This window comes from Cetorhinus maximus, chromosome 3 (assembly GCF_964194155.1).
Source record: "Cetorhinus maximus chromosome 3, sCetMax3.hap1.1, whole genome shotgun sequence".
NCBI classification, from domain to species: domain Eukaryota; kingdom Metazoa; phylum Chordata; class Chondrichthyes; order Lamniformes; family Cetorhinidae; genus Cetorhinus; species Cetorhinus maximus.
Genome location: NC_135881.1, coordinates 156,302,222 through 156,329,988, shown reverse-complemented (window position 1 = coordinate 156,329,988; position 27,767 = coordinate 156,302,222). Strand labels below are relative to the sequence as shown.

Genomic DNA, 27,767 nt, shown 5'->3' with positions numbered 1-27,767 from the left:
GACAGAGCGGGAAAGAGAGTGAGAGAGAGAGACAGAGCGGGAAAGAAAGTGAGAGAGACAGACAGAGCGGGAAAGGGAGTGAGAGAGACAGACAGAGCGGGAAAGGGAGTGAGAGAGACAGACAGAGCGGGAAAGGGAGTGAGAGAGACAGACAGAGCGGGAAAGGGAGTGAGAGAGACAGACAGAGCGGGAAAGGGAGTGAGAGAGACAGACAGAGCGGGGAAGGGAGTGAGAGAGACAGACAGAGCGGGAAAGGGAGTGAGAGAGACAGACAGAGCGGGAAAGGGAGTGAGAGAGACAGACAGAGTGGGAAAGGGAGTGAGAGGGACAGACAGAGCGGGAAAGAGAGTGAGAGAGACAGACAGAGCGGGAAAGTGGGTAACGCCGAGAGAGACAGACAGAGCGGGAAGGTGGGTGAGAGAGAGAGAGACACACATGGGAAAGTGGGTGAGAGATTGAGAGAGAGAGACAGACCAGGAAAGGGAGCGAGAGAGACGGACAGAGCAGTAAATGGAGTGAGCGAGATACACAGAGCAGGAAAGGGAGTGAGAGAGACAGAGCGGCAAAGGGAGTGAGAGAGACAAATAGAGTGGGAAAGTGAGCGAGAGTGAAAGAGACAGATAGAGCAGGAAAGTGGGCGAGAATGAGAGAGAGAGAGAGAGTGGGAAAGTGGGCGAAAGTGAGAGAGACAGAGTGGGAACGTGAGCGAGAGTGAAAGAGACAGGGCTGGATTTTCATCCTTGAGACAGATAGCAGGAGTTGGGAAAATACCCAACTTAGCCCACCTGCCTCGGGAGCAAGTGCCCACAAGGACTGGATTTTCACTGTGGGGGGCCGGGTGCAGGCTGCAACCAGGTCAACTGACCCAGGATAAAGTTGGGAGGCAGCCACAGGTGCTGCCAGCTGTGGAAGTGGGCTGTTTAAAGGGCCCACCTCAGTGCTGTGGAACTTCATCCTAGTTATAAAAAAAACCAGCCCAGCAGCACTTACCCCACAATCCCCATGCGCCATCCATGCCACCTTATGCCCCCTATGCCAAGGTGTGCCCCATACAACCCCTATGTCCCTTCATCGCCCCTATGCAAAGGTATGCCCCCACCGACCCCCTATGGCCACTCATGTCAAGGTATGACCCCTCCCCCAGACAATTCCCTATGGCACCTCACTCCCCCATGCCAAGATATTTACCGCATCCCCCACCACACCCCAGTGCAGAGTATTTTTTAAATGGTGAGGGATTGGAAAGTGTAGATGTCCAAGGGGACCAGAGTGTCCTCATCAATAAGTCACTGAAGACTAAAATGCAGGTGCATCAAGCAATTAGGAAGGTAATGATATGTTAGCCTTTATGCAAAGAGGGTTTGAGTAGAGGAGTAGTGAAGTCTTGCTTCAATTGTATAGAGCCTTGGTTAGGCCACACCTGGAGTATTGTGTGCAGTTTTGGCCCCCTGACCCTAAGGTTCACCAGATTTTTTCCTGGGATGGCGGGACTGTCCAGTGGAGAGACTGGGCCTGCATAATCTAAAGTTTCAGAGAATGAGGGGTGATCTCATTGAAACCTACAAGATACTTAAAGAGCTAGACAGGATAGTTCAGGTAATATGGATGGGGAGTTTAGAACCAGGGGGTGCAATATGAGAACTAATATGAGGAGAATTTTTTTATTTTTACTCAGGTGGTTGTGAATCTTTGGAATTATCTGCCCAAGAGGCTGTGGAAGCTCAGCCATTGAGTAAGTTTAAAGCAGAGGCTAACAAATTTCTAAATACCAATGACGTGAAGGGATATGGGGGTAGTGTGGTAAAAAGGTGATGAAGTGGGTGATCAGCCATGATCGTATTGAATGGCGGAGCAGGCTCGATTGACTGAATGGCGTACTCCTGCTCCTATGTTTCTATGTTTCCAAGCAACCCCTATGGCCCCTCCTGCCTCCCATGCCAAGATATGGTACTTCCATGCCCATTCACCCACAATGCACTGTACAGAAACAATGGACCCTATAGTGACAGTAGGATGTGTGAAAAAAAATCGTCGTTGATTGACAACTTTCCAGTATTTTTTTAAAAACTCCTTTTTACTAAAGCCCAATAAAAGTGTCAATCATCCAGACCCTTCAAAGTTTCAATAACTGAAACAGCAAGTACTTGAAATCTCTTTATCTTGTGTAAACATTGCAAATTTGACAGCATAGATCAGAGAACCAGAGCTGTCAATCAAGCAATGTTTTCCCTGGGGCTCAACTGTTTCAACAGGCTAATAGATTTCTGGGCTCTCAGCCAAGCCTCTTTATGTATTCTTTGTTGCGGGGCCATTCCGGGTTGTTCGGGGAGCATAACTTAGCATAGCGGGCATGAGGGGCCATAGGGGATGGGTGGGGGGACATAGCTTGGCATGGGGTAATGGGGCGGCCATAGGGGTTGTTTGGGGGCATTTGTTTTCCCTTTACCTATCAAGACCGTAATAATATTCATTATTGGGTGTACAGTGTGTGGCACTAGTGGACATTCAGACTGTCACACTGGGTGTATTGTGGCACCAGTGATACTGCACACTGGTATACAGTATGTCACAAGAATATTGACACTGTTTAACTGTCTGTACAGAGTGTCAGCATTGTACCTTCAATTATAATGCAAAGATTAGATGTGTGCCTTACTCTGGCTGTGAACCAGATGTATTGTGTGAGCTGGAATGTTATGCAAGGGTGTGGTGTGGGGTAGGATGAGCGGCTGCGATGGGTAGCAGTAGTTTTATATCACTTCTGAAAATGTGTCAGATATAATTCATTATTTTGGAATGCAGTCACTGCCCCTTCGATAGTGCATCACACTGTCAAGTCTCACACATATGTAGTCATTTAATCTCACAGCCTCGCCTCTGGGTATATACCTTCTATCTCAGAAACACACACACACACAGGTGGCGGTGACTATGAGTAATCCACAGGTCCAGGCTAATGCGCTGGGGACATGGGTTCACATCCCACCACGGCAGCTGGTGGAATTTAAATTCAGCTAATAAATCTGCAATTAAAAAACTAGTCTCAGTATTGGTGACCATGAACCCATCTGGTTCAATCATGCCCTTTAGGGAGGGAAATCTGCCATCCTTACCTGGTCCGGCCTACATGTGAGTCTGGACCAATGTGGTTGACTCTCAACTGCCTCTGAAATGGCCCAGCAAGCAACTCAGTTCAAGGGCAATTAGGGATGGGCAACAAATGCTGGCCTTGCCAGTAAAACCCACATCCCATGAAAGAATAAACTAAAAAAAAAATAGATTGATACAAGGGTTGACAGATATAGACTGAGACACAAACAGATGGACACAGACAGACAGAAAAACAGATATAGTGCATAGATTAGCAATCCACCTGTCGAGAGATGACTCTCTCAGCTCCAAGCACAGATTGAAACAAGCAGGCCATGGCAGGACTGCACCTAACTGACTGGGGATTGCCCAGCTTGAAGTGGGTGGTAGCTATCCAAAGATGTGATGAGCTCTCCCACCATCGAAGTAACTTATGCTTTACGGCAATCAGGTGAGAGCTTATAAGCGGTAACTGTTTCTTCCCGTGTTGTGACTGCACTGGAGTGTCCTCTCCAGGGTGTAGGCCTGGACAAATAGAATGTAGACCCTGAGTTGCCCAAATATCCAGGCCCCCCTCTCAGCATTGTTAGTATTGTCCAAAAGAAAGGATGAGACCAGTACTGTTTGGTACTAGCCCTGCTGCAGGAGTTGCCAGAAGGCTCTCTGATAGATGACAGATTATCACCTACGGGGCTCCACTTCAGATTTTCTGTCAGGTTTAGCCTTATCATTCTCTCCTGAGACACCCAGAAGTCGATGGGGCTATTTAGCTATAGCTGGGGATCTGGTTCATGGGCACCAGGGCGTAACCACACACCGGTGGATCTGGGGGTCATGCCTCCTCTGAATCCCCTGTAGATTAGTCTGGGTCTGTGAGGTACCAAGTCTATGTATGTTGCCACAGGGAGGCACTACATAGGACTTTGTGATGTAGAGGCTATGTATTTGGCCCGTTTTTCACAATAGTTCTACTGCTAGCCAGTCGTTAGAGCTGAAAGCAAGAGGTGACCAGCAGACTGGCCACTACGCACCACCTACTCTACTAACATACTTGATGCATTGCATCAACTGGAGACATTTGAAATTTATTAGAATAAGCCTATATTCTTTGGAGTTTAGAAGCATGAAAGCTTATCTCACTGAAAGGTACAAAATTCTGAGAGGGTTTGACAGGGTCAATGCTGAGGAACTATTTCCTGCAGTGGGAGAGTCTTGGACTAGGGGGTCACCATTTTCTGGATAAGGGGTCAGATATATAGGACTGAGATGAGGAGAAATTTCTTCACTCAGAGGGTTATGGAAATTTGGAATTCTCTAACTTGAGGGCTGTTGATGCTCCATTCATGAGCATATTCTAGACTCTGGGGCTATTTTGGGGCTATTATGGGATCAAAGGATATGGGGGAAGGGTGGAAATGTGTGGTTGATGTAAAAGTTCAGAAATGATCTTGTTGAATGGCAGAACAAGTTCAAAGGGCCATATAACCTAATCCTGCTCCTATTTCTTATGTTCTTGTTCGTCCATTGACACATCTTTCAGTACCCCACATTTGCTTCACCTGAAAAAGAGAGATAGGAATTAGTACTTAGTGTGAAAGGTAGGCAGGGATAGATGAGTAACTGCTGAAAGCGGCTATGCTTAGTCATGTGTAGTGTGTGAGGGCGAGATCTCAGTAAAATGGGCCAATGTGTAAGCTAGCCAAGAACCCTTAACCCTCCACATTGCTACATCTTTGATGCAATCCATCTTCACGATTTCCATAATGTGCTCCTTGACTTGGGAGAGGATTTCAAAGGATTCTGTTTTTCCTGTCCTTGCTCACAAGATCTCCCTGCAAGACAAACGAGACAGTGCTACTCTAGTGAGATGCTTTGAGGCTGTGCATGTGAAGTTAGAAGGGGCTGCTGGTATGTGAAAGGGGCAGAGATATGTAGAGGTGTAGGAGATGATAATGAGGAGCTTGGCATTTGAAGCAGGAGAGAATCCCTGAGAGTTGAAACATATGAAATAGGAGTAGGAGTAGGCCATTTGTCCCCTCGAGCCTGCTCCGCCATTCAATTAGATCATGGCTGATCTGTTTGTGTTTGGAGTTCTACATTGGCATCTACCCTCCCCCCGCCCCCCCCCGGATAACGTTAGATTACCTTACCTAACACAAATCTATCTATCTCTGTCTTCAAAATATTCAGTGACCTCGCTTCCACCACCTTCTGAGGCAGAGTTCCAAAGCCGCACAACCCCCTGAGAGATCTGCCCGGGGAGAAATGATGGGATGGACAAGGCGTCGGAGAGTTAGAAAAAGAGACAAATGTCATGGGGGCACTGGGGGGCCACGCTACGTAACTCCTAGTAGAGTAATTAGCAAGTGTAGATTATATTAAAAGACTATCCTCATCCTACCAGGTCTCTGGTTAAATCTTCACTTTCAAAATGATATCAATTCAGCATCGCCCTCAACAATGACATCCCTGACTCTCCGCCTCTCGCCATGAAGTCAGCTGAACGCATCCCTCTCCGCCAATAGACAGTCAGTTTGTTAAGCTTCCCCTCCCCACAATGAGGTCGTGGCGTAACAAACAGGAGAGAGATTAAAACCATAACACTGAGGTGACGTCAAGGCGTAGGGCAGCTGTAAATAAACAAATGTGGAAAAGAAAAGATAAGATGGCGAGTGTGGGGATGTGGTGGCGGCTGGGCAGCAGTGATGATGTGCAGGAGGGGAAGGCGGCAGCAGCTCCCTGTGATCCCGCTGTTAACCCGGAGGAGAAGGCGGTGCCCGAGCTCCGGATCCAGGCTGCCGATGAGCAGGAGTCGGATGATTCAGATTCGCTGTGGTTTTTGCTGCTGAATTACATGGAGACTGCTTTAACCTGGCACAGACCGGGTCATAGCATTGCAATGTTCATATGCTGTAACGCTCTCTTTTGGTAAGGGTAAGCTAGGTGAAATTTCCCACCCCCACCCAAAAATAAGATGTTTGTGGGGAAAGCATTTAACAACCAGGGCACACAGGCTTGGGCATAGCTTACTTTAACAGTCTGCACAATGTTACGCCAATTTGTGGTAGCTGAATCTGATTTCTATTCGAGATGAGCCTTGTTCATTGACAATGAGCGACTGTTTAAGACTGGCTTCATTTGAGACTCAGTCTCCCCTGTTACTGTTCTATTGTACTGTAGGCCTGTCGCATACCTTTTCAATATCTACACCACCTCCTCACGATAGATACCTATCGATCATTATGATTCAATTTGGGTGATACATCTCAATGTGACATTGCCGTATCAATTATTATTCAGAGTTGCGTAAATAATATTCAAATGTTTAATGTTGAACCGTGTTTGAGTGGATTCGAGTTTTATATGCGGTTTATTCTCAATTCTACTGGTGAAGTTGTATATGGGCAGTTAGGTATTCTCTAGGTTTAAATGTTAAGAAATGAAAGCTGGATTGAGCAACATACACTGGAAAGCAAATAAAAGATATTGGGTGGGTCTGACGGAAGTGGCAGTTGGCTAATGTCTAATCTTCCTCTTCCCCTTATCCCTCTGCTTTCCCAGGTTTGTAGTTTTAACGCCTTGGAGGTTGTATTCCCTGGTTGCTTTGGGCCTCCTTTTGTTTGCTGTTATGGAGAACGTAAAGGTTTTGATTCTGTTCGCAATGAAAGGTAAGGAAGACGAGACAACAAGTGATAGCCAATACAAACCGAGTGAGTCTTTCCAGAATTCGTGGCTTACATTTATTTAAGTCTGAGAAGGCTATTGTTGAATGACACAACCAAAAGTCTGATTTTTATCTACCAAACCCTGAGCAACCTGAACAATAGAGTTTATTCCACCTCACATGATTCCCTCAACGAAGCAAAACACTTGCCCAGGTTAAACATTGAAACCTGGAATTTCCTGCGGGGCACCACCCCGAAGGTGCACCCTTGTTGAATTATGCTCAAATATCCTGGCGATGTCATAAATCAGCATAAATTCTCATCTCAGACTAAGAGGGCTGGATAGACCATGGTAACAGATCCCAGCCATTTATGTGTATCCTTAAATAAGCTGGTAACACACCCAAAATCCTGCTTACTTTGTATGTCTAAGATTTTCTTAAGTCAAAATCCGGAAACATTGAAAAGCCTTGAAGGCGGGGCTCTGTGATGATTGACATGTTGGGCGACCAATGGCACGAGTCTGGGGGAGGGGCAGCTGAAGGTACGTGGGCATGTGATGACATTTCCCGGAATATGTCCTGCCAGAATCAGGGAAACCCTATTCTGTAGATTTTAAGTCACTGAGAAGTGCCCAATCAATTTAATTTTAACTTAATATCTATTCCCCGGCACACACTTCAAGCCTTCAAGAAACCATTTCAATACTGCTTCAGTGTGCTGTAATTTTACATATTGCATGCTGTTCCACTTCTGCACAAACAACAGTATGCAGTGAAACTATAGGGATTGTGAATGAGCATCTCCGAGCAGCGTTGTCAGCAATCCAGCTGGTTAGCTGAACACATGTTGTGAGCAGAGTGTTCGCATGCGGCAGGAGGATCGTAATTACAAACATCTATCGATTATTGAATATCATTTCCATAAATGTACGCATTTTGTACCTGGTAATAGTGCATCTTGAGAATTAGATACTTGGGTTACAGTTCGTACCCTGCCTAATTTGCCTAATCAATCAAATAACTTTAAAGCTGAATAGAAGATTAGTTGTGCAGTTGAGTTGTTTGCTATGAACCGCTCTGCCTCTGGAGGCCAGCCGGGCTGGTGGGACAGGATCATCCTAACTTGCAAAGTGATTGACAGCTCCTTGCAGCTACACAGATGGCGCATTGGCGAGGGTGACTCGGAGCGGGAGCCGGTGGGGTTGTTAAGGAGGAAGGCAGAGGGCAGTAATGGAGCACCAGCAGCAGGTTGGGTTGAACAACGCATGCTCTGACGCCAGGCGAGCGGCTGGGCGCCGCAAGGACATTTAAAAGGCGTCAGCAGCAATGGAGCCATTGGCACCAGAAAGGGAGTGATAACCTCCCCCCCCGCCCCGGGACTGAGCTCCTGCTGCACAACAGAAGTAGCAGCCGTGGCCGAAGAATCCAGAGTGGAGCTGGTCCCATTGCCAGGGCGCAGCGCAGCACAAGGGTTTTTATTTTGCTGACAGTAAATTGAACGTGAGGGGAGGGGCCTCAGTGGAGCTGAAAACCCGGACATTTGAGAAACTTGGAGAAACCTATCCGAATATCTGGAACTGTCAAACCGGGAAATCCGGTCACCTATGCGTGTTTGAACTCAAACAAACAGGAATTTCCAGGCCTTTATTTCAATAAGGGTCTTTGTTTCTGCACCAAATTTTCACTCCTTGGATGGTTGACTCGCTGAAATACTCTAAACAAAAAGGTCTGATGGAGTAGTCCCCGCAATAAAAGAACACAATATTTTTCGAAGATTTTAAAAGTACATGTACTTAATACAGACTTTCCTTCTGCTCTGTTGTTCTGACAAATACTAATACAGTCACGTATATAAGATTTTATCCCCTTTTATTTAAGTATTTATTTGTAGTGACTTGTAGATTGAATTTTAAGCAGTTTCAGCTTGCATTGCCCTGACAATAGCAGGCGTTGATTTAGAACTTGATCACATTTTTGACCTTTATGTCCCAGACAACATACTTTAAACGCTTAAAACAAAGCTTTTGATGGTTTAAGCAAATGGAGTGCAGTCAGGATCTTGGAAACTTTTATTTTTGCTCAAAATAAACTGAAAAAAAGGCTGGAAAATTGCAACTCAAAAGAGGACCATCACATCTGCAAGGAAGGCTCTGATATCCTGGTGTCAAAATTAACTACTGGATATCTTGTGCCATCACAACGTTTCAGATGCAACTGGTACTATTGTGATGAGGAATATTTCTTAGGTCATTTGCTTATAAATTCTACCTGGAAACATTCATAAATATTTAAGAAGTCTAATGATGCTTAGACATCCTCCCCCCCCCCCCCCCCCAAAACACACACACACACACACACACACACAAAATTTGGGGGGAGGGGGTGGAGATCACTGAAGTTAAGCCAATTGACATAGTTTGTTTTTTTCAAAATGTAGCTTATTGCAATGAGGCCATTCTGTGGATTCATGTATCATACTTTTCCAGCATAAAGTTGGGAGGGGTGGGGGGGGAGCTGCAGGGTAGGAAACAAAGTCAGAACAAATCTTTGGCACCTAATAACTAGCTATTTCAGTGGTGTTACTCAATCTCTTGATCTAAATGGATCTAAATGGTGTAATATGGAAAGCAGAGCTGTTAAGTTATTTTTATTTCTGTTGTAACATGCTTATAAAAGGCATCTGGCTGTGGCAGCCTGATGTTTTGTCTCCTAGACATATTGCTGATTATTCTTTCTAATGGACTCAAAAGGATCTTGAGTTTCTTAAAAAAAAAGTGCCACTATTTTAATGTTTTATGAAAATAAATAATTGTTACATTTTGTAATGAAATGGCATCTAACTTTTCAAATACTTTGTACTTAGTAATGATCTGAAACACAAGACTGCATTATTTTAAATTCCCCAAACTGTGTAACCAAATGCATTTATTTAAAACTCTGCGTTTCATATCACAATCAGTAATCCTTTATTGTGGACACCCCATGAAGTGCACAAACTGCAGGTGAATGTCGTCAGATATTATTATGTTGCAGATATTTTTACAGGAACTAAAACAGAATAGTCTTGAATCTCAAGATATATCGTTACAAAACATCTTTTAATATATAAAATTCTCAGGAGTAATGTAAAGACCACAATTTGATATTGGGATTCAGATTACTTACATACTGTTGGAACTTTATTCGTGTTAGTTGGTACCCTTAAACTCTTTGTAATTGCTCTTGGGTGTTTGTAACTTTCTGCATAACTAATTTTGGTAAGTGCTTAACCTTTGCCACCACCAATATTATCATTTTGAAAACATTCATTAAATCACAAACAGTTTTCTCTCTATTGTTCCCTGTCTCATTCTTCATATGGCCATTTAAAGTAGATACCTTTGTCACAATTTATACCACCTAAAGTATAAGTGTGTGCAAATGCTATAGGATATGAATAATTAAATCTATGGGGCCAATTTAACCTGAAACAGAATAGCAATTGTGGTACTTGATTGAATGGAATGTTAGAAAAAAGCAGTATCACATACTCTAAAATGGGAGTAATGGGACCTTTGAACTCTGAGAATTATTTTATGTTGATTGGCCCTTGGATCAAAAGTACAAGTTTTGTTCTGTGTTTACTCATCTTATAGTGATTCACTGCTTGTGAAGTAACTCCACAAGGAAATGTATTTCTTATGGACATTTAAATTGCTGGTAAGAGCCACCAGGAGGAATGTTGAGTGACTGTTACAATTTGATTAGGCTTATTATTATAATAGTGTCACTGATTATTGTCTTGTTCTCATGCACACTAAGAAATTAGGATGTGGAAGACATGCAGAGAAGAGCTGTTTCTATCTATCTGGGGCCAGGCATTTTTTTTTTTTGAAGAACTAACCACAAAAACACTTTTTTTCCCTTCATGCAACTGGCATTGCCTTTCAGAATTTAGGACAGGGATCCCTGGATGTGTGTTAATATATTCACTAGGTTACCAGGAGTGTACCAGTATTTGGCAAAGACTCCACACAAGTTTGATAAAGCACTGGAAAAACAAGTATGAAGGAGTAATTTTACTTTTTGCTGAGAATGCTGTAATGGGACAAAATTAGATTGGCTGTTGTCTTTAAACAAAAATCATGAGGAGCTGTAAAGTCACATTGGGTATAGATGGGAGAGAAATTGTGAAATGGAGACATTCTGGGAAGAAGTTTGAGATGAATAGGATTTAGGATTCTGAGAATGTAATCTGGCCAATAGCTATTGTTTTCTCTCCCTACTTGGCAGAATGCCATCGGCAAAATCAATCAAAATGATTACTCGCTATAACAGTATTTTTTCTACTCTCTCATCCATCTTAAATAAGACTTCAGCCAACAATTTACATTTTTGGATCTGACTTCACAAGTTGAACAGCCTGATGCATTGGTGTGCAGTAGTTCTACTTCCCTGCTCTTTTTAAAAAAGAACTACTATTCTGAAGCCTGAGTAGATTTTTGATTTGAAGATACTATCAAATGAAAGGAAAAAAAGATATTTCATGGATTGGGTAGAAAAGTTGTTTTGTACACTGATGCAAGAAATACCAGAAAATTTGCTCCCTGCAAGTGTCCTTCACATAATCTGTAATATCTGATAATATGTTAAACTTACACACTGATGTGTGTACGTTTGTCAAATCTTCTGATTACCAAAGTACTAGGAAAGACTGACTGCAGCTAAATCCTTTGGTAATGTTGTTCTGAATACAGAGCTGCTTGAGTAAAAGTATTGGTGGACATATTGCAAAGTGTTTTAAATCCTTTTTTCTTTTGTGTTTTATAACCCTAATGTGTACTGTTTGTCAACAGTTAGAATTGTATACAACTGTAATGAGATTTGTATTTATGTATAATTCTGCTAATATTGTCACCTTTTTCAATAGGTTGGAAGAAAAGCAAGAGCCTGATTGAAAGGTATGTGCCACATTAAGCTCTGCATGCTCGTAATTGAATGAGTTTTAAATCTACTTCAATTCTTTTTAAACAAAGTCCAGTAATCCCATTTAATGGTGTCTTCCAAATAGTGGCGGCGCTTTTTCATTCCCCCTTTCCAGTACTGATTGGGGAATGGAATTGTGCCTTTTAAATAGTAAAAGTTTAAAATGGGTTAGAGGAGCAGGAGAACACTGTTGTACAGATACGCAGGTCATTAAAGATGGCAGCACAGGCATGGAGGATAAATCCTGGGACATCTAGTAGGGCCAAATGGCCTGTTTACATGTTGTAATTTCTATGTATTCCTATGTTTTTTTTTTACATCTGGAGGTGTAGAATACAAAGTAAGGAGGTAGTAGTGCACAGTCGGAGTACTGTGCATAGTTTGAGATTTCTAAATACTGTGTAAAAGGCACGGTGGAATCGGCCCAGATTAGTACAAAGTGCACTCGTGGTCGGGGGAAAAAAGGTTGTTTTGCTCCCTGGCCGCAATGGTGGGTTTTCACGTCGTATGGTCCCATTCCTACCTCATTAATTAAACAGCCACAGGAAACACGCTGTCTTGCTGGCGGGCTGCCTCTGGAGACTGCCCCCTCAGCCCTCACCATCTTGAGGTTACTTGCACAGAACAACATGTGCCCCCACGCACACACACCCCTGGAGATTCCCACTTTACCCAGTACAGCTCTCGCCCTGCATCTGTTGAAAAGCCACCCCGCCTATGGCTGGTCTGGTAGGTAGAAACCTGCCTGTGAGCCCTCTAAAAGGTACTGCCTGCGAAACCTGGTGCTGATGACTACGAATGCTGCCTGAAGCAAGGTAGGCAAACAAACCTGAAGTCCAGAGCGAACTGCAGCCTGTCAGTTGCACGTCACTTATGTACAGTTGTGAAACACGTTGGCGTGCAGTCACGCCGATGTGCCCAGATGGCCTAGCATTGGGAGATGATTCCGGCAAGCAGGACTTGTAATGAGGTGCTAAAGTATTGAAATCAGGTTCCCAATGTGCAGCGGCGGGAAACGCGAACTGCCATTGATGGGTGGAGCACGCTGTCATGAAACCGATTTCCATATTGTCCCCTTCTGCTTGTAATGATGCTTGACACCAATGGGGCCAGAAAATTTTAGCTACATTATCAGTTCACCAGGAAGTATTATGGATGTGGAGTTAAGAGGGTGTTGAATATTAGATTTCTTTTCCACTGGAGCTAGGAAGGTTGATGGAGGTCTTCATAATTATGATAAGATTGCATCTCAATGACCATTATAATCAATGTGGAGACAAATTTTAAGATAATCAAGTGAATGAAAGGGGAGGAAATATTTCTTTCCCGAGGGCACTGTTCTTACGTGGAATTCTCTGTCACGAACCGTTGTTGAAAGAAATTTGGTAGACCAACATTTGCCTTCAGATCTAAGTTTATTCTAAATCACTTAGAACACATCCAAATCTCAATTGCAAGGCAAAGTACAAAAAGTGCTTAGTTCTCCAATCGAAGCTCAGCTGAATAATTATTCAGACAGTGTTGGGAAGGAAAATTGTATGTAATTCAAATTTTTACAGTCCCCGTACAAATTCGAACTTGCAGGTAATGGCAGAAAGAATGACACATCATGATTTCACATTTTAATACTTTTACTGTAACAGAGGACTAAGGAACACTATTTTCTTTTTCTAGCTGACATAAGTTACAGCAAGGAGATTGCCCATTTAAGTTTTAGCACAACTGAAAATGTCCCACCACAGCTATATATTACACTGTCCCTTAAGTGGACTCTTCATCCTCCAGAAATCAGTCTAAAGTTATTCTCCACTCCCAAAATCTTGCTTCCTTTTTCCTTTTCCCAGCTAGGTAACTTCCAATCCCAGAACTGACAATTTGCTGTGAGTTACACTGTAGATTCTTTCCCTCTAGCCAAGCTAGGCGAATCTTCCCGCTTCCTTTTTTAAAATCCTCACAGACTTAACTGTCAGTCTGAGTGTGAGCTCCTCACTTGCTGTGTGGTGAACAATAAGAGTCAGTATTTTCTCTGCTTCAGGTACTGGACTAGCTGCCTCTATCTCCCCTCTACCTCTCAGATGACTGCAACCATATTTTTTTAAAACCTGTCTCTCTTGATATTCTTGAATTTGTAGGGAAGCCTGACCTCAAAAATGGCTTCCTCTGACTACTTCCCCACAGCAATATAAAATTAACTACTCTTGTATCTAGGCAGAATTGCTAATTTGCTATCTTTGATCCTAATTTCCTTTCGTTTGGAAGTAAATGGATAATTTATAGCTCAGCCGTTACAACACTTTCCTGGGACTTTGGGGAATTTGGGTCTACTCACGGTGTACTCAGCCTGCCATTGTCTCTATAAGTATAAATATCTCGCTTTCTTCTCAGTAAAACAACCCAAGCCTGCCCTTGATGTCTAACAATCAAACAACCCAGACTTATTGTCAGACAGACTGCAGAACAAGTCATATGACCCACTTCATTTACCCTAAATTTAAAGCTCCATTCACAGACAAATCTTATAAACCTCAATTGTAACAACATTTTAAAAACTTAAAGCCAATAGAAGGAAATGGTAAGCAGCCAAAAATTGTGAATTTTGAAAAACTTCCTTTTTAAAAAAAAACTTGTGAAACAATCAACAGCATTTGTCAAAACTAAGAGGATAGGGCATTAAGATGTGACAGATACAAATGAAGAGTAAGGGGACCTAGGTGCAGGTACAAATGAAGAGGAAGGGGACCAAGGTGCAGATATGAATCTGTAAACAAACAGTTTAGCTGCTAAACTCTACTTTGTGCTGTGTGAAGTACTTGAGGTGGGTTGACAGTGCTGCTCCATTGTCGCGTGCATGCAAGTTTGAGGTTACAGCTGACTATTGCATGTGGAACAAAACAAAAACAGAATTACCTGGAAAAACTCAGCAAGTCTGGCAGCATCGGCGGAGAAGAAATCAGTCAACGTTTCGAGCCTCCATGGCCCTTCGGCAGAACTGCAGCATAGTTTCAACAAGGGAGAAATATAAATTGGTTTAAGGTGGGTGGGGGGCGGGGGGGAAGAGACACATTGAGGGTGTGGTGTGAGCAGATAATCAAAAGATGTCAGAGACAAAAGGGTCAAAGAGGTGTTGAAGGTGGTGGTCTTTGTCTGAGAAAAGTGCTAATTAAGAATGGAATACAGGATATTCAAAGTACAGCTCTAGTGGGGGTGGGGTGGAAAGACTAAAGGTTTTAGTTTTAGATTTAAAAATAATGGAAATAGGTGGGGAAAGAAGAATCTATATAAATTATTGAAAGAAAAGCGGGTGGGGGGGGAAAAGAAACGGGGTGGGGATGGGGGGAGGGGGAGTTTAAGATCTAAAGTTGTTGAATTCAATATTCAGCCCAGAGGGCTGTAAAGTGCCTAGTCGGAAGATGGGGTGCTGTTCCTCCAGTTTGCGTTGGGCTTCACTGGAACAATGCAGCAAGCCAAGGACAGACATGTTGGCAAGAGAACAGGGTGGAGTGTTAAAATGGCAAGCGACAGGGAGGTTTGGGTCTTGGAGCTCGAAACGTTGACTGATTTCTTCTCCGCCGATGCTGCCAGACTTGCTGAGTTTTTCCAGGTAATTCTGTTTTTGTTTTGTTTTGGATTTCCAGCATCCGCAGTAGCTTTTAGCTTTTTGTTTTTATCTATTGCATGTGGAAGCTGTCTTTGTTTGTAGGGTAGATACATATCTCCTCAGGAGATGACACAGCTGTACATCTGTTCCTCGCTGCTGATTGAGACACTAAGAAGACAGTTCTTCACAATCAATTGCAAAGTGGATGTCCTGGAATCTCAAAGTGGTTGGCTGCAGCTGTGAAGATGCCACCATTCAGACCAGGCATTGGGTATACTTGCTTTACATGTTACATTAAAGTATTATATAATGTACCGTTCTGAAGAACCATCCAGTTTAATGGTTAGTCAAACATTTGAATATGACAGCAAAGCTATTGTGGATCTTATTGTACAACTTCCTTTGGGGAAAATGATACTCAGTGCCAGGTCTGCCACAGTGAAGTAATTTCACAGTTTGCTGATGTAGGTTTGCATATGTTGGCAGGAGGGCAGCCAGACTTAACTAGCATTCCTCCATAGGCTCTCCCTCCTCTTCTCAACACTTCAACTTAGAAGCCTCCAATTGGTATCAGTAAAGAGAGCCAAGAAAATGGCACCTGGCGCAAAGCTCATGAAAGCCACAAAGCCAGCAGCAAGGAAAAATACAAAAAACAAAAGGCAAAACAGCCCCAGAAATGACCAAAAAAATAAAATTTTAAAACTGCCACTTGAGAGCTCCTAGCAACTCTAGATCCAGGTTTCTCAGGTATCTTTCAAACGTGCTGTTTGTTATGCTGCCTCACCTCCGACTTCAAAATAGAGGATTTTTCATGCCCTGTTATGAATAAGGAATAACGACCCTCACTTCAGAAGTGAGTTTCTGACACTTGCCTAGGGCCAGCAGGAAAGTTAACTGCGATGGTAATCGGATGGAACTGATTCCCACTGGATTTCCTGGTCACAACATCCTGACATGAAAGAAGTGTGAACAAGATGTAGCAGATAGTAAAAGTGCTGACTGTAAATTTACCTGATAAGAACTTGATAGTTTCTTGAATAACAATATTGCTAAATGTTATAGATTGCAAGTAGGAGAGTGGTATTAGGCTGGAATTGTTCATGTGAAGAAAGTGTTGACACACATCTGATGGGTCATATGGCTCGTATCAGTGCTGTAGCCTTCTATTCTGTTTTTTAAAGTGGACATGAGTTTCAAGCAGGAAATCCTGCTTTACATTCAAAAACTTGTCCTAAAAATAGTGAAAACAGGATGTTCACGGCTGTAAACAGTGTCACTATAGAGAAATGATGAGGGGAGGCCAGATGCCAACTTTTAGTTAGAATCCAGACCCAAACTCACCTCCAACCTGCCTACTTTCAGCTTTAATTAGAGTTGGAAGGTGAGCAGGTGATCAGCCCACTCCAAGGAGGTGGGTTGGCACTTTAACAAGGATGATGAGGCTGCAAGCCTCATTGTCATTTAGTTTTTCAACTTTGGTTGGCCACATTTCCTGAGCACTTTCCGCTACATGTTGGATCCAGTGTGTCTGCAATTGGACAACTCTTGCCACCTCCCTCACCCCCACTGGCCTCTGATCTCTTCTCCCCATCCCATGCTTCTGATTTCCTTTCTTGTTAAAGCTCCAGTGTCTGGAGGAATCCTATCCTTGAACCCCCCCCCCCGCCCCCTTAAACTCTTCATGGGTTAGAAGAGTAAAACTCTGGGCTGTTGTTGCTTTGGAAGCTTGTGGTAGGTGCATCTGTGGTAATAAATGAGCGATTCAGTTTCATGCATCTGAGACTGTTTGGAATAGTTATTTGTTTGAATGGATTGCTATTAGATTTACATTTAATTAAAAGTGTGCTAAATTGCCAGAATAGCAAAACACAGTGGAGGTTGGAAATCTGAAATGAAAACAAAATGCTGAAAGCACACAGCAGTTCAGGCAGCATAACAAAGTTAACATTTCGGATCGATGACCGAGGTTCTGATGAAAGGTTATAGACCTAAAATGTTAACTCTGTTTTTCTCTTTTCAAAAATGCAGCCAGCTAAGCTGAGTATTTCCAGAATTTTATAAGCTGAATTGCCAGCTCATTTTTATGCTTTTTATGTTTGTTTTCCTATACGCCATACCCTCCTGGTCCAGCACTTATAAAATTCCGGCCATGGTGTAAACTTAAGGATGGCTGAAGTCCTGCCATTGGACCAAAAGCAAGAGGTCACCCTGACTGAGACTGGCAGAGGGACCCAAGGTGGTATATTGCCAGTGGAAGCCAAGTAAGTGGTTGCTGCTGGGGCAGACCCACTGGATCCAATTAAGGATGGTGGTCCACCCCAAAGGCTGCGAGCTCAGAGGGCTGGCAGCTCAGCAGCCTCAAAATGGCCACTGCTAGTGATGGCCAGTGCTGAGGCTGCAGCCATCAGGAGAGGGTGCCTTAGTGGCCAAGGTACCCGCTAAGAGGGGCAAGTGGGTTTGGGGTAGCCAGCCACTAGCAACCAGAAAGGGGTGAGGGGAGGCATGTTGCTGAGGGCAGGCAATGCCAGTGTTCTGCAGTAGCTATTTCCACCAAGGCTGGTTACTCCGTAGGGGCTATGGAGTGTCCCTAATGGCTGGTTCCTTGTTACTCTCCCCACCCACCCCAGAGTCTGCCGGAAGGCCACCAGATTTCAACGGCTGGTCTCCCAAAGGTGCAGCGGGACTCCTTGATGTGGGCAAAATGGCCGTGGAGCTGGGAAGTAGCCCTTAATTGGCCACTTAAGTGGCTTAGTTGGGTTCTGGTTGGGCAGCTGATCTGCCACCTTTCCCACTGCTGGCAAAATGGCATGGTGGTGGGAAAATGACAGGCATGCCCCCAATGCCTTCCCATCCCCAAAGGCCTGGTAAATTCCTGCTTCTATTTCTATCACAATCATAGTTTCTGCCTAGATGTAAACACTTCAGAACACTTTTTTTATCTGACGTCTGTTTTTTAGGTTAGCATCTTTTAACAATTTGATTGTGGCTCATTTTTAAATTGAACAGCTAGGACAATTTGCATTTATATAGAGCCTGAATTTAATTCAGTAAACTCCCAAAAATGCTTGACAAGTGTCATCAAACAAATTCTGACACCAAGCTACATAAGGAAATATTAGACAGATGGCCAAGTTTTCTCAGAGAGAAAAGAGATCTTATGCAGCATTAAATGTTTGGGTGGGAGGGAATTTCAAAGCTCTGGGCCTAGGCAGCTGGAGGCATAGTTGATGATGGAGCAGTGGAAGAAGAGACTAAAACTGGAGGTGTGCAGCGATCTTGGAGAGTTGTAGAGATAGGGGAAAGGCTATGGAGAGACTCGAAGAATGAGAATTTTAAACTCAAGGTGCTGACAGAGCTAATGCACTCTCTGATCTACAAGTGGGGTGATAGATATTAGGTGTGAGTTAGGATACTTGCAGCAGAGTTTTGAATGAGCTCGGGTTTACAAGTTGGGAGGGAGACTGACCAAGAGAGCATTAAAATAGTTAAGTCTAGTGGGGACAGAGGCAGGGATGAATGGTTTTAGCAGCAGATAAGCTGAGGCAGGAATTGATTTATGATGTTACATTGCCTGATTTCCATCAGTTTGTTTGCAATAAAAAATGAAGTCATAGAAGGAACAAGGCTAAACCTTTTTAAGCAATTTTTAAGACCTGAAATTATCTAAGTGCTTGCTTTCCATTTAATTATACCTTTCAGATCCTGAGTGTAAACTAAGCAGCCTAAAACACCACCAGAACTTCTAAGTTGCATCTGGTCAATGACAGTTATGGTATGGTGATTTAGTATTAATTATAGAGTCATTATAATTTTGGAAGACAGCTGTCTATCCACCCAGTACACTAACTGATCAACTTTGTTTGGATTGTATGTCACTACAGATGATTTAATCTTGTCCCACCCCCATTCCAATCAATGTTACTCTGAAATGCAATGAACTCCATTGTTCTTGCTTTCACGTGATGTTTCAGACTAATGGCATGGAATGATTTAATTCATTTTGTCGTCATCTATATAATCTCTAAATTTGAGCTGATAGAGATGTTAAAAGTGACACCTATATCCCATGAATAATTTTAAGAAACAACATATTCCTTGCAGTGAGGAAGCAATGGTGTAGAAGCACTAAATAATGTATATCCCACAGAATGATGAAATGTTCCTCATTTTTGTAATGGATGTATTGCTTGTCCATTAGTGTGTGTGTGTGTAGTGTTTATTCCTGCCTATTTATAAGTTGTTCTATATTATATAACACTATATCCTCTTTTTGTGCTGTACATCTGTACAGATGTATGCCTTGCTTTCAAGTAAAAGAAGTAGCCATTATGTATTGTTTCCCAGAAGTTCGAAATACTCACTTTTTTAAACTCAAATGTTGGAGCTTCATTGAATGGATTTCTCTGATCACAGCATGTGCTGCAGACTGATACATTGCTAGTTTGATACACAGACTAGTGCAGTAGTGTGTGTGTGTGTCATAGGTGTGGCACACTGGATACTTTTGTACATATGCGTGATCATTTGGTTCCTAAATCATGATGGAGTAATATTACAATATAACATGCTCCGGTGTGTTTTAAAAAACACACAGCCTCCATATATCAAAAGAACTGATCCGATCATTAACTTTTTCACGGGCAGGAATTTTAGCTTGGTGGGTGGGGGTGCATGCCTAACCCGCTCGAGCGTGAAATGACATGCGCTGATGTCAACGTGCAGTTGTGCGATAGTTTGGTCGGCAGCGCACCCGCTGACAATTAAAAGGCCTGTTAAGGCCGTTAAATAATCAATTAACCTAAATGTTGGAAACCTCATCCCACAGGTGGGATGAGGTTTCCAAAAGCAAGTAAAAATTAATTCAATTGTAAAGTTTTTATTTTACGTCCCTGCTCATATGACAGTCACATGAGGGGACATGTTTTATTACATTTTTATTTTCTTTATATATTTTTTTAATAATGCTTCATCTCCCTGAGGCACAGAGCTGCCTCAGGGAGGAGATTATGAAGCACTCACTCACGTGCATTCGTGAAGTTCACGCTCGGTCCACTCGCCCTCCATTTCCCACTGCACCAGCACAAGCAGCACTGAGCGCTGCCACTCATGTTTCACGTTGGGCGGACCTTAATTGGCTTTTATAGTTAAAGTTAACACCTTAAGGTTCTTTATATAGCTTTTTTTTTCCCTCGCAAAATAACATGTGCTTTGGTAGTAGGATGTTATGTCTCCATCTCATGGATTTGGCATTCTTTGCCCTGAGTTGACGTTCTGTAGTGGTGGTGTGTGTGTTGCTCCTGGTGTTGCAGGAGTTGTGCATGATATGTTGTCTTGCTGTTGATGTCTCACTACTTGTTGATGTTGTCTCTTGTTTGTGATGCTGCTGGTGTTGTCGATGACCTTTTTTTATTTCTCCAGCTCTGGTGCAAGTCAAAAATGGACACCCGCTCTTTTTTTACTTCTCACTTGCTTACTGGTTTTGGTCTTTTATGACGTATGACTTTGTAGTCTCAGCTTCACCAACAGTCTTTTCTGGATTCCAGGTCTTCATGATTGGATCCTGTACATGTTCTCCAAACAAATCGGGCGAGGATTTGGCACGCTTTTAGAAGCGTTGACCATCTCCTTGTGCATCATTGAGTTGTTGTCTGCCTTCCTCCTCATCATTGAGGATATATCTTGCTTGGCAAAGTTGTCTTGTACTTTCTGCCATTGGGTAGCCTTGCAAGCGATTTCATGTCAGCCTTGAAGTATAGCTCGGACTGACAGTAAGGTTTGGGTCTTCCTTTGTCTTTCGTCATTTTATAAGGGCCACCCTGATGTGTTTTTCTACAAAACAGGGTAATGTGGTGATGATGTTGAACCCATACTGTTCATAAAATTATTTAAACTCAAAGTGAATTGGGTTCCATTATTAGCCATTACCCTTTCCAGAATCCCTTGTTTAGCAAACCGAACTCATACTGCCAAGATTGTTGTAGCTCTCAAATCTACTTTCGAATAAAGGGAACTTTGAGTAATAGTCTAGATGCCACTCTTAACTGTGTGCGAGTATGCCATTCAGTGGCTATCTCCTCTTTCTGCTATGTATTTTGATACTTTTGACACGTGCTGCACATAGATACCACTCTTCCGAAGACTTTGTGGTATCTTTGTATACACAATAGATCTGGCTCTTGAGCTTGCATTTCTCCATTCTCATGTGGCTTTCATGTATTGTCTGGAGAAGTTTTCTCTGCATGATTTTAGGTACGATGATTCTTGATCTGGCCAGCAAAATACCATCTTCAAGTGAGGTGTTATCTCTGAGCAGTACTACCATATTGCTGGCTGTTTGCTGTATCTGATCAGGCCATCCCAGAATCACTTGCTGAGATAGGATCCATAATTCTTCCTCTTTCCTGCTCACCTCTCTAATTTAACTCAATTTTTGTTGGTGTGATGATCATGAGGTGATGGATCTTTACACCTAGATCTTCTTTCTCGTGTTTTTCACGTAGTGACAGACGAGAGGGCATCTTTTAGCACCATCTCTTCGTGGCTCTGAAGCTTCAAATAACCTCTTGCTGGTGCTTTGCACAGATTTTTCTTGCAGATCTGCTGTAGTGGGCAACAATCACTTCATGAACTTTTTTTTTCCCATAGAATATGTATGGAATTTCTCACATCCATACACAACTGCTAAAAGTTCTTTCTATTTTGGCATATCTGGTCTTAGCTGATGTTAGAGCCTTGTAGACGAATGTTATCTGTTTTATCTCTTGTACCGGTCACTTCTGGTCCTTTTTTTATTATATTAGAAGCATCTACTTGCAGAGTGACATGTTTACTTCTGCTTATTGAGTCATAGGGTAGAATCTTTCCCTGCCCACCATGCTTCCCACTGCTGGCAGAACTGGAAGTTAATTTGGCATGAGGCCAGAAATCAGTCTCCTGGGAGTGGGGGTGAAATTTAGCAATTCTGTTCTCAGGACTTTAGAGGTGGGTTAAAAGAAGTCCTTTTGCGTGCATTAGCATTGTCACGCGTAGTCATTAAAAGGGCAGCTCACCAGGATTAATTTCTTCACCAGCGAGAAATTAGAACATTTGCTTTTATGACTGTGTATATAAGTGGAGTGCACCTGGCGAGGTAAACTACTTCCATGATCAACAGTGAGTTGCTGCTGCATTGCGCTCTTTGGGGAGCGTCTGTAAATGCCAGCCTACACTTGAGACCGGGTAGTGGCATTGCAAGTTGTGTGGATGATGACCAAGGAAGGGTGAGCGGGGATCAGTGGCCGGGGAACAGTGGAAGGGATAGTGCAGGCTGCCCCTTTTTAACTATGGCACTCTTTGACCCCTGATGGCGACTTCCTGCCTGCATCCACCAAAAGAATTGGCGAGCTGCTCACGGATGCATATTTAATGAGCTGAACAGCACAAGATTGAGCCACTCTGCCCCCAACCTGAATGGAAATCATTCCCACTTGCACACCTGCCACCAAACTTAGACTCCACAATAGAAGATTCCATCTATAGTCATTACAACACAGAAGGAGGCTATTCAGCCCATCGTGTCCATGCCTAATTTCTGTAGAGCAATCCAGAAAGTTCCATTCCCTACCATCCCTGCTCACTCTTATCTGTTGGAGCTTCTGTCTCCGAGGTAGCTGTGACTACATCAGTGTTTTAAGACTCTTGGAGGGAAGTGAGACCCCCTGTTTAAGGTCTGGACCCCATAATAAGTATCAATGAAACAAAAACAACTTTGGATACAATTTCCACTTTGTGGAAAACCTTTAACCCACTAAGCAATAGTATATATTTACTATACCGCTTGCTTAGTAAGACCCGCATGCTGGTACTCATTCCCGGCTGGTCAGTTTGCTGAATGAATTGTTTCACATGACTGACCAAGTCTGGTTCCTAGCTGCAGCAGTGATGCCCTTATGGCTGTGGCTTTATACCCTTTTCTAATCTCAGTCCCTTGCCATATAAGGTAATAAATTGGGTCATCAGAGTGTTTTATCAATCCCACCTTGGCTATGCGAGACCACCTGCATGTGGTCATTTCCTGCTCTCAGCAGGGGGGTGTCTCGAGGTGCATACCAGCAATCTGCATCTCGACAAGGCATAAAGAAAACCACTTACACATATCCAGAGAGGCCATTGTCTATGAGAGCTGTTTTAAACTATCTGGGTGCAATTAGGCTAGACCACCACCTTAATGACGTGTGTGCGTCTGTCCCTGTTTGGTTACACTGTCCACATTGTTAACAGGTCCAACATGAGCCCTAGCGATGAAGTTTTCCATCAGAATTCTTCATCCTGATGTTGTCCTCACTCCATGTTCCTAACACCTGGTGAGCTCTGCATGCTGGTCCACATCACAACTCGGTTACAGTTTACTTGCAAACAAAAATACAAGGGATATTAAATTGCTTTACAGCATAACATAATACTAGAGATACCAAAATGTCTTAGTGTGCACACTATTCCAAAGAACTGGCATTCTGTCACCTTTGCAGTACATTTGTCTGCATTCGGCTTGATCCCAGCTTTCCATATTCTGTGTATGTGGTAGTTATGACCTTTTTCACTTGCACCATAAATCTGGATATCTTCAGCTATGTCGCCTCCTTTACATCCCTTGTTTTTCTCATCTAATTCCTGCTAGAATACATTTGGCTCACTTTTAAGGCCAAAAAGCAGATGTAGGAACTTGGGAGTGTCATCAAGCTTCACCTTCCAGTATCCATTTCTGGCATCAAGTTTGCTGAAAATTTTTGCCCCCCTCAGTTCTGGGGTGATCTCTTCAAGTGTTTTACTAGGATAATGGTTACTCTTTATTGTTCATTTAAAATCTTTGGAACCTAGGCAAATTGCAGCCACACATGTGGCTCCTTTCTCACAACGTTGGAATTTCCCCAATCTGTAGGCTCTGTGACCCTGGCAATCACTTTCCTTTCCATTTCTTGGAACTCTCTTTCAAGCTTTTGAGGTGGATAAATGTCTAGTTTCTTCTCTGGATCAATTGCGATGGGATATTCTCAAACTTTAAAGCATCCAACTGCCTTATCAAAACACTCGATGTATTTAGATCAGATTTTCCTTGCTTCTGATCACTGGGTGTGTTTCAATGAGTGTATTCCTTTCAGCCCTCAGTGAGATTCCTTCATCTCATGGCTTACTGAGATCAGCTGCAGCTCTTTGCAACTCTTCAACCCCAGGATAGTAGGACCATCTGTTTCAGTGATGTAAAACATACAGATAACAACAATTCCATTGTGTGTCCCTCTGATTTAGCTGTTGAAACTCAGTTCCACCACATGCCATGATGCCCTGTGTCAGGGCATCTTTCTTTGAGTAACCATTTTCTTTTTTTTTCTCAGGGAAGATCTTCTGATAGTCTGAGCAGGATGATGTTACTCTGTGCCCCGGTATCGAACTTCAAATTTATGGTTGTGGGCGTACTTCTCTCCTCCTTCCTGATCTGAATGGTTGTGTGAATTTCTTTTCTCTGGGAGCTGTCGCATCCAGACATTTTATGCAATTGTATTGCTCCTATGTCTGTTATGTAAGATTACAGAAATTCCCTCATACTCGTCATCTTCCAGGGTATGTATGGATGACCTGGTTTCTTTTCCTTCTCATTCACCCTGTTGTTCTGCATCCAGTAACTCCTTTGCCATCTTCTTCTGAACATTTTTTCCCAGCATTTGAGCTTTCCAGTTGAGATCTGCAGTTTGAACTGTATGTGGGACATTTACTTCTGTCCATGAACTCGTGTGGTTGTCTACCATTCTTGCACATCTTTCCCTCTGGGCATTCTTTTGTTGCTGTTTCATTGCATCAACCCTACTGCCTTTCTTGACTTGGCTGAAGGTTAGCTGTTTAGGTGGTCAGCATCTTCATCTGTTGACTCATGGCTTCACGTTTTTTGGCTGTATCCACAGCTTGTTATACTGTGAGCTTGTACAAAATAGCTCTGATTGGAAAAGACATCGGGGTGCGCAGAGCACCAGATGAGTTGATCTACCAGCCTGCCATCTGTTTCCTTGAATTTACACTTGCTGGCTACTCCTCAGTCTCATTAAGAAATTAACAGGCTCACCCAATTCCTGTCTCAGGCTTTGAAATTCATATCAATGGATCTGATAGTTTGAATTTGGCTGGAGATATGTACTGAATTTCTCATTTTTTGAGGTTTTTACTGTCATCTTCACTCAGTGCCCAGCTATTAAAAAGATCCAATCCTTCCTCATCTGTATACATAAGGATGTAGCTGACCCTTTCTTCTTCATTTGTGCCTTTTTAGGAAGCTGAGTGTCAGTCTGCACTTACTACTTAAATGCCTCTATGACATCAACCTCCCAATTCATCCTGAGTTGGTTCTGTGTTTATTGCTGCTGCGATGGCCATTTCATTTTCGTACGATTCAGTCTTTCCACTCTCATTCAGCCTGATTTCTCGATCTAATTCACTTTAAAATCTGTTTAAAATGTTTGGGTTTTACTTGCAGACACCTGTTGCCACAGTGCTATGTCTTGTGGTTCTCAGAAGTTTGAAGTAATCAAACATCAAGACACAAATGTATCATCAAATGTATTTCTCAGATTGATGCATTTAGTTTGACACACTGTATTACATTAGTGAGTAATGTGACACTCTTGGAAACTTGTCTATACTATGCCTGAGACAGTATAACAGTTTTGTTTATACTCTCCCATACTTAAGATTGTTTTGTTGTTTACTTGGGTTAGTGTCCATAAAATTTCTGGAAGCCTTGTTTAAATTGGCCTTAAGATGACCCATTATCGAGACTATTCGTAACTGTTTGCAGCCCCTGCCCTAAGGTCTGACCACCGATTTGTTTCGGAGTACAATTTTCAAATTTAATTTTGGTAGGGTCCACAAAATTGAGCAAGAGAGTATGGTTGTGAATTTAAGACATTCAGCTGTGCTTGACTCAGATTTATGCTGCTACGGTTTCAAGAATGTTCTTGGCAGAACCACCTTTTTCTAATTATCATGTGTACATTGGCATGTTCAGCAGCACTTCTGCAGCACTTGACTTCCCAAGCACTCTGCCACTGCCCCATGTGTTGACGAATCCTAGAAAGCCACGCAATCATCAATTTAGTGATGGAAGACATTTTGAAGGAGCTGCTTCTCATCTTTCCTATCACTATGCAAGATACTGAAGGAGAGCACAAGGCCTTTCACATGTAAATATTTTCATACAACTTGGATCTGAAAAAAAAATCACTGGCTGAGATCTAGACTCTAAATGTTTTTATGTAACTCATTAAACATTTTAAGTTGTCCAAAACCAATTTTTTAGCCCAGATTTTATTAAAATAATGGTGAGGCTAATAGCACTCGCTGTTATTAAAGGGTAGATTGGATAACAACTTCTAGCTCACACATGAATAATTAAGCTCTGAAATCAAGAGGGTGCTTCTGAGTTTGTCCTGCCCCTTCAGAAACTCTGCTATACCAATATCTTGCTGAGAGGTGCAACATTGAAACATGTGAAAGGGCATAGAGTTGTTACCCACTAAACACACCAGAAAAAGTAGGGATTGTTCATTCCCGTGTAAGTTGTTTTTTCAAAGGCATAATACATCTTAATTACGAACTAACAACCACTTTTGCACTGAAATTTTACTTTTTCAAGTGCACGGTCTCATTCTTTCAGATTTCAACTAATTTAGATTAAAAAATATTTTTACATTTTTCTCTTGACCCATCTTTCTTTCCCTCTCCCTCCCTCCTATTTTGCTTTCTATGCATGGTCTGGCATTGAATGAATTATGCTAGCTTGCACTTCCTGGTTCACACTCTGCGTACCTTATTAAGAATTCCTGAATGTGATTGGTTAAGGAGATGCTCAGTTCACAGACCCTCCACAAGGAATCTGGAACAAGTGGCTTCCCAGCACCCCAGGTTCTAATTAAAAAAAAAAGCCCGTGGGCAAATTTAAGTGCAATGAACGGCTGGTGCTGAATGCAAAATCTGTCATTATTGTAAATTCAGAGCCATGTTTAGCTCTGAAGTATGGATTAGTAAATGTGCAATTCTCACCATTTATTTATAAATAAAAGCCCTGGGCTCTGGTATGTCTCATTGTGCTTCATACGTTACACCCCAGACAAATAATGTTCTAAAATGTACAAAAAGGGAAAGAACTCCAGGTATTTTGTTAAGGATTCTTTTAATCTGGAGCCTCCGACTGACATAGAATTTCTTGACCTCAAATTAGCCAAATCAATTTGCAAGCAATTACAATTATCGGAATTCCCACAAGTGAGTATATGTGCAATGGCCTTAAAGGGATAGGCCAGTTAGTAATTCAACATTATAGTCCAAACTACTCCTCCTGATCTGTGCCACAGGAGACCTGTTAGTTTTTTAATACAATATTGACTATAAACTGAATCATTTGGTATGGGATTTAAGCAGCAG

General features: G+C 42.6%; 1 protein-coding gene across 2 annotated transcripts in view; it reads left to right on the top strand.

Moving 5' to 3' along the window:
• Positions 1 to 5,708: 5,708 nt before the first annotated feature.
• The window catches only part of retreg1 (reticulophagy regulator 1), a 150,738-nt gene continuing 128,679 nt past the window's right edge, over positions 5,709 to 27,767 (top strand). The window contains exons 1-3 of one of the 2 annotated variants that reach the window (XM_078539141.1): positions 5,709 to 6,018; positions 6,652 to 6,758; positions 11,667 to 11,697. In XM_078539141.1, coding sequence (XP_078395267.1) covers positions 5,735 to 6,018; positions 6,652 to 6,758; positions 11,667 to 11,697 — 422 coding nt within the window. In that variant the 5' untranslated portion in view covers positions 5,709 to 5,734. Of the gene's footprint in view, positions 6,019 to 6,651; positions 6,759 to 11,666; positions 11,698 to 27,767 lie in introns of those variants that run through there. The other variant, XM_078539142.1, reaches the window with a different exon arrangement.